Source organism: Oncorhynchus clarkii, chromosome 7 (assembly GCF_045791955.1).
Source record: "Oncorhynchus clarkii lewisi isolate Uvic-CL-2024 chromosome 7, UVic_Ocla_1.0, whole genome shotgun sequence".
NCBI lineage: Eukaryota > Metazoa > Chordata > Actinopteri > Salmoniformes > Salmonidae > Oncorhynchus > Oncorhynchus clarkii.
The window spans coordinates 76552662-76559959 of NC_092153.1; the positions used below are offsets into that span (position 1 = coordinate 76552662).

General features: G+C 42.3%; 1 protein-coding gene across 1 annotated transcript; it reads right to left on the bottom strand.

Annotated features, from left to right (window-relative positions):
• Positions 1-833: 833 nt before the first annotated feature.
• On the bottom strand, positions 834-4382 carry LOC139414458 (small nuclear ribonucleoprotein polypeptides B and B1). The gene is made up of 7 exons (XM_071162369.1): positions 4254-4382; positions 3306-3457; positions 2966-3077; positions 2524-2676; positions 1794-1923; positions 1421-1546; positions 834-1067 (listed from the first exon to the last, which is right to left on the bottom strand). The coding sequence occupies exons 1-7, from the start codon at positions 4254-4256 to the stop codon at positions 1030-1032; spliced, it is 714 nt and encodes a 237-aa protein (XP_071018470.1). The 5' UTR covers positions 4257-4382; the 3' UTR covers positions 834-1029.
• Between the last annotated feature and the right edge of the window lie 2916 nt (positions 4383-7298).

Genomic DNA, 7298 nt, shown 5'->3' on the forward strand with positions numbered 1-7298 from the left:
GGGCCAGTCCTCTATAAGAAATCTACAGTATTTCAATTAAAATGTTAGATAAAATGACATGCAGCAGTATTTTGTTGTAGTGGGGACTTTAGCACTCTTGATAACTATACACTTTTAGGGCAGTTTAAAGTATTGGTATGCTTAGCTCAACAAGTATGCATCTTGTCTAATATAAATGTGGCAAACGAATGTAGACCAATACATTTCTCTACGTTCCAAAATATGAAATGGTTAGTGTTAAGATGGAGACATGGTGGCTTCACAGTGCCCTCAATATAAATGTTTGGCATTACCAACTAGTCCAATGATTCCCAACCAGGGGTACTAAGCCAATCCACAGGTGGGTACTTAAGACCATAAGCGTAATGGTAAAATGCAACCATGGGGGTACACGGGGCAGATGAACCTTCCAGTTGGTGGTAGGGAACCACTTACTGTGATCATGAACATGCTCAACCAATACAATACTTCCCACGCAAAACTAGTTTTCCACAGGTATGGTTCCATTTTCAAAAACATGCTCACACTTAAGACCAATAATCAACTGCCATTTTTCCACCCAAGTAATTGAGGAAAGATGTCAGACAATAGTAATTTAAAATGACACAATACTGCCATTACCCCTCCCTAGCTGTAAGCAGCAGTCCATCATGCCACTTGGTGGATCAGATTCAGGAAACTGGCCCAATAGTCTGATCCATCAACAAAGAAATTAGAGACCTGGCTATCTTAATCATTGAGAGCACGGTGGATTGATAAATGCAAGGACAAGCTCTCTTAAGATAATTTATTAAGACCACATTGTCTGTTCAACAAATCACCCTCAACGCGTATGCGCTTCAGCCGAACACGGCATCAATAGTCACTTTAATCTGCATAGCAAGTCAGAGGCCAACATTTTAAAACAAATCGTCCATGACACTTTATTAAAAAAAATCAAAACAAAGTTACAAAATTCAAACTATACAGGAGCCTAAAGAAGGATTTTGTAGGGATTACACTTAAAAGACAACAGTCCAGTGGGGAGACTCAAGGTCTGGAGGGACGCATTCCTGGGGGTAGTGGGCCTGGAAAGAGAATATTCAGGATTAGTTGGCTTGAATAATGAAGGATTAACTCATTTTAACATCAAGTCACCAAAGAGAGAAAACTCAGTCTGAGTTCATGGTTCTGGGCTCAGAGTAATCCTGCTTCAATGAGCTTCATCAGCATCAGGTTCAGCTCTAATGAAAATCATCACCGCAACAGAACCAATGTCTCAAAGGCTGTGTTTACACAGAGCTTAATTCTGATCTTTTGCCACTAATTGGTCTTTTAACCAAACAGACCTTTTGCCATTAAGAAAAATAACCGAATTCAGCTGACTAAACGCAGACAAACATCAACTTTACTCAGAATCCTGAAAGAAAGTCAACCTCACCTCTCATGCCTGGGTGTGGTGGCCTCATGCCGGGAGGGGGCATGCCCATTGGACCTCCACGGCCAGGGAGCATTCCCATTGGAGGACCCATGGGAGGCCTCATGCCTGGGGGAGGGCCCATCATACCTATAGTGGGCAAAGCATACATTATGTTAATCCTAGTCATTAAATTAATGTAAGCATAAATACCCACTTCCTAAATACAAATGTTGATCATGCGAAGTTAAGTGAATGTTCTGGGCTCAGAGTAATCCTGCTGATGTAATGTTTCAGCATCAAGTTCAGCTCTAATGATCAATCATCACTGCAACAGAACAAAAGTCTACTTTCCACTGCAAATGAAGCTAGGCAGCCGTTGTGATTGAGTCCTTACCTGGAGGGGGTGCACCGCGACCCATGGGAGGGGGTCCTCCTCTGCCTGGTGGGTACTGTGTGGGGGCACCAGCGAGGGTGGCACCAGCTGCTGCTGCAGCGACAGTTCCCCTGCCCTGTGGGGTCATTACCTGGGGGGGGGGGGGGGGGGTCAAGGCACCATAATTAACTAACCAAATTACATAGTTCCAAGGCCCCAAATCAAGATATCAAAAACTCTGGAGACAGATTAATACTGAACTTGTATAATTGCATGAGTTTGATTACACAAAACTCTACATTATGATCTCCGCTCAGATGCAGCAGAGAGAAGATTGTTATGTTTTAAAGCACATGATCATTTCTATGCACTTTACCATGACTTTCAGCAAACAAAACCGATGCTAAAAAAACTGCTAAATATATTGGTTTTGGAATTTTCAATTTGCCAAGCGGTGTTCTATCCCGAAAACAATATTTTTATAGGTTTGGACGTAAGCAAAAACATAGTACCCATCCAAGAATTTTAATTACAGAAAAATCTTTGGAAATCCTGCTTTAATGAGCTTCAACTCAAATGAAATGCCTCCCCTGAAATATAACCAAAGTCTCACCCTTTTAGAACTTCAAAACTGAAAAGCTGCAAGCTAATCCCCAGTAATCATCCACCATATAGCCATTATCCATCTTTAGTTTTCACTGAGATGCAGATGGGATAACAGGAAAGGTGTGACCCGAGACCTTGGCCTTACCTGTTGCGAGGGGCCTCCTACTCCTCTGACCGGCCCAGCGAGGCCTGCAGGTGCCTGGGGCATGGGTGCTCCGGCAGGGACGCCTCTGCCAGCTGCCCTGCCAACTCCTGGGCCTCCTGCCACACCAGCCAGGGGCACACGGGCAATGCCAGTCTGAAAGGGGAGCAACACTAAGTCAGATAACACACCTATGAATTTCTAAGTACAGTTAAATCGCAGATGATTAAACAGCTCTGGGCTCAGAGTAATCCTGCTTCAATTGGTTTCAGCATCAGGTTCAGCTAAAATGATCATCACTGCCACAGAACAAAGTAACTTGTAAACCTCTCACAATGATCCAAGTAAGCCACCCATCGAGTAGGAAACCCCAAATGGCTGATAAAATGCCTTCATTATGACAGACACTGAGCATTTACACTGTAGGTGGTGCGGAATGGCTTACATCTTTGGGAGGGGGTCCTTCCACTGTCATGGAGACCAGATTCTCTCCTCTGAGCAGCACCAGGCCCAGTACCCTCTTCTCTTCACGCTCAGGCTGTTTAGAATTCTTGGGCCTGTCAAGAAAGGGGGGAGTATGGGTTAAATCAAAATATATTTTTTACCTTTAAGTCTAGAAAGGAATACACAGATTTAACAAAACTCATTTTAAGTCACTGTTCATCCAATAGTACACACAAATGTTACTTCTGCCGTTCGAAGCCTGCCCTGTTTGAAAGCGGCAGATGTAATGATAGAGATCCAAAAGCAATTACTGATTGTTCTTAACAAAAAACATCACTTACTTGATCTTTCTGAACTCGTCGCAGTCACACAAGATGAGGTTCATGTGTTTGTCAAAGGCTTTGAAAGTCCCGATGAAGATACGACCGTCCTGCAGGATGCACCGCATCCTGAAGTCGATGTGTTGCAGCATCTTACTACTCTTTCCAACTGTCTGTAAAATTAGGCATAAATCAATTCATGCGAAATTTGCAATACTATAAGAATTGACAAACCTCAGAGTAATCCTGCTTAAATTAGTTACAGCATCAGATTCGGCTCAAATGAGCATCACTGACAGAACACACATTGATCCAAGTTAACCACTGATTAGCAATCATTGACGTCATGGAATTTAATAAATTCTTAACTTAGATCATGTTCAGACCTGAAGAACAAAAATGAGCCTTGGTTGTAGCAACTAGAAAACTAGGTAGGTTCTAGATTGAATATATTAGCCAAGTACCGCTAGCTACCCCCAAAAAATGGACTAGCAGACAGACAAGCGGCACTTTCGCCACGATAAGAGGTAAATTGTCAGGTGGAAATTTCGATAGCAACATACAATCATGATAACATTGGCGGGCTTGGAGCCTAACATGAATGAAGACAGGTATGAGCATGCAGCCAACCAACTAGCGTTAGCTAGCTATGTTACCTAAACAAGTTCTGGTCATGGTCAACTACGGCCAGGGTTCAGTTTTGCATGGACGTGCTGGTCAAAACTGTACTGTATGCAAAAGCACATTACAACAGGAACAACAGTATGCAATTTGTTTCAAGTGGCGAATGTAGCTAGTTAGCCATTGTGGTCTTATAAGCTAAGAGTGAAACAAAGGCCTACACGCCTACGTTGCACTGACGTTCATCACCGGGAAAGAGAACAGAAAGTTTCCACTGAATAAAAAAAACTGAAATATATCATAAAACACGTAGATCATACTTCAATTGAGTCCAGAATAAAGCCTTACCATGATTGCAGTTCTGATGGCTCCGATGTAAGTCGGATCACGCCAAACAAACTCAAAAAATTGACCCGCGAAGCTCCCAAACTAGGTGCTGCCAGGTCCGTCTTTATCCGCGAGTTGCAGGAAGTGACGATACACTCGTGTGAACCCGTTAAAAGCGAGAAGCGCTCTTTACACGCCACTTCGATATAAACTATGTCCGGAAGTAACTTCTTAGTAGCATATGTTAGGAGAATTTCCATAACAGGTTAGGATAATTAAGTTAAATTCAGGAAAAGGTTTACGGTTTGCGAAAATGCTCTCCTAACCTGCTACGAAAATCACTTCCGTTCGTAGTTGCTATCGAAGTTACGTGAAAAGTGTGTCCCGGTTAAAACCACCGTGTGTCATTCATTCAGTCACTCAAAATAACGGACCTTGCTATCGTGGATTTAAAATGGTTATGGCAAGGGTGAAGGATAGTGTAAAGGTTAGGTAAGATTTTTAGTTAAGGTTAGGGGCTAGGGTAAGAGTAGGGACATCCCAAGGATTCCGGATAGCACAAAACTCAAAATAACATCTAATTTATATGTTTGTTTCATAACTCAATTGTACACATTTAAAACAGATGCTGGTACACATGTATGATAATAATATAATGTACGCTCTGAATGGGTTCTTACGGGAACATAGAAAGTGAAACACAATTATTATTTTTTTGCGCAAGAGTCGCGAGTCACATGGCTTTGACACATTTTATGACTTGAGACTTCATTTGATAGAAAGTAAAATAACTTGACTTGGAGCCTCAACACTCAGGACGCGATTTGATACTGATTACTTGTAATTGTCTGCCCAGGTTTTGTCACTCATTTTGTGGCACATAGTCTCAGCGGATTATTTTCCACACAGCCAGGGACAGTAATGCCCTTGCAAAAAGGAAAATAAAAAAATGATTGGCTAGGGAGACGCACACTCAGCCCTCTGATTAGACCAGCAAACTGTCAATCTCCACAGGCCGGGGTGAGCTTGCTCAGTGAGAAAGGTTTGGCGTGTTAGTTGGGTCATGTGGAATCGGTGAGGGTAACTAGAAGTGGTCTAGTGATAATTGTTTGTGTTTCTGTTGGGCAGAGGAAGAATGCGCTCGAAGTAAAACGAATGGGGCCAAGAAAAGTGAATTGTTTCGTTCTCAAGAAAAGGGAACCAATGAAAGGAGTGATAACTGGGGTAGTAGTAAATATAAACGTTGACCAGTGTATGTGATGCTCGTCGTTTGATGCGACGCAGACATGGTGGGGAAACAGAAGAGTCATTGTCTGTCTGTTCTTTTGAGTTTTGAAGTTGAGTCTTTGCCTGACAAAGTGAAGTTGGGATATATAAGTTATCCTGTAGTAGCGTATGTGCCGAATACATTAAGAAATTACTGGTGTCAAGTTTATGGGCATGTGGCAGCAGTGTGTAGGATGGGAGGGTACAAGCTATGAGACCAAGGAATGTGTTAATTGTAGAGGTGCCCATGGAGCTGGGGATTAGAAATGTCCCATGTGAGAGAGGCAGGTTGAGGTTTCCAGGGTTAGAGCAGAAGTTGTCATACGCTGAGGCAGTGAAGAAAGTAGAGGAAGATGGGTGGGAAGATGGGAAGTGGTGAGAGTAGTAGATACATACCAGTACAGAGGGATAGGCAAAAAATATATTAAATAAGTTAGAGTAAGATTGGATTTTTAGCATTTATAGCAATGGTTATCAATTATGCTGCTGGGATGGAACGGAAGTCTCAGAAAATTGAGGTTGTGGTGGCAGCTGCAGAGAGGTATTTGGGTGTGCGAGACTTGACAGCAGAAGAGTTACAGGATGTGTTAAGTGGTGATGTCCCATCCTTTCAGGGTGATGGCATGAGGTAGGAATAAATACATTTAATTAGTGGAGTAGGGGGGGTGTTAATTTAATTTGATATAATTTTGAAACAAGTGAGTATAGTGTTAGATGGTAGGGTATTTATTTAGTACTTTTTTTTCTTCAAGTAAAGTATAAGGGAGTTGTACTCCAGTCTAGTAGGTGGCTGTAATGCAACAAATTGGATGCCAACCGCTGTTAAACCTTATAAAAGAAGAAGGTTTGGTGGGTGGGTTCCCACTGAATGGGAAAAGTATTTTTTTTCAAACATATTTTATTTTGCTACATAACATTTGCATTTTATATTTATACCATTGCTTATTCGATCTAGTCACTAACATAGGCCTATGCCATTGCACCAAATTCTTGTTTCAAAAACATCTAAACTAAACGCAACATCTAAACGCAACAAGTTGCGTGTCTTGAATGTTGATCAATGACCTGTCAACATCATTTGGTGCACAAAGGAAAGGCTGTCGTACACTTCGATCCAGAAAATCCCAAACACGCTCAATGGGTGACATGTCTGGTGAGCAGGCCCGGCACCACGAGGGGGCAAAAGGGTGCAATGCCCCCTTAGTTGGAATATTGTGCCCCCTCAGTTTTGTATCCTTATTCTGTACCACAATCCATCATGTCCAACTGATTTGTTGTGTATGCTTCATTCATGCAACTCCCTTGCATGCATCATACGTACGTCGTACGTCATACACATTTTACCAGTTTGATTGGCCTTCACAGTAGAAGGGCGGGGTAAATTTGACCGTTTAGGTTTACTTTCAAAGTTACATACTACGAAGAAAAAAAAGTTTCACAGTGCAGCTGGATGTAATTTAGCTAAGTTTAACAGTTAGGTAGGTAGCTGATAGCGTGATGGATGTTAGAAAGTGGCTTCGCCAGGGCACAACTGCAGCATCGGATCAAACTAATCAAAGTGGCGGGGAGGGGGAGAACCCCAAGGCCACTGAGCCGATGCTAATCACCAAGGTGAAGGTCGCCGAGGCACGCATCAAGCAAATAACATTTGAAATGCATGGTACTTTGGACAGAAAAACAAGCAAGGGATGCACAGGAAGCAGAGATTTCAAAACTTGTGAATTCTGCACAGCTTGCAAGATATCGTATGTATTTATCATCGATTGTGGAATTTCCTGCTGTCAACGAGCTTCCTCTCAG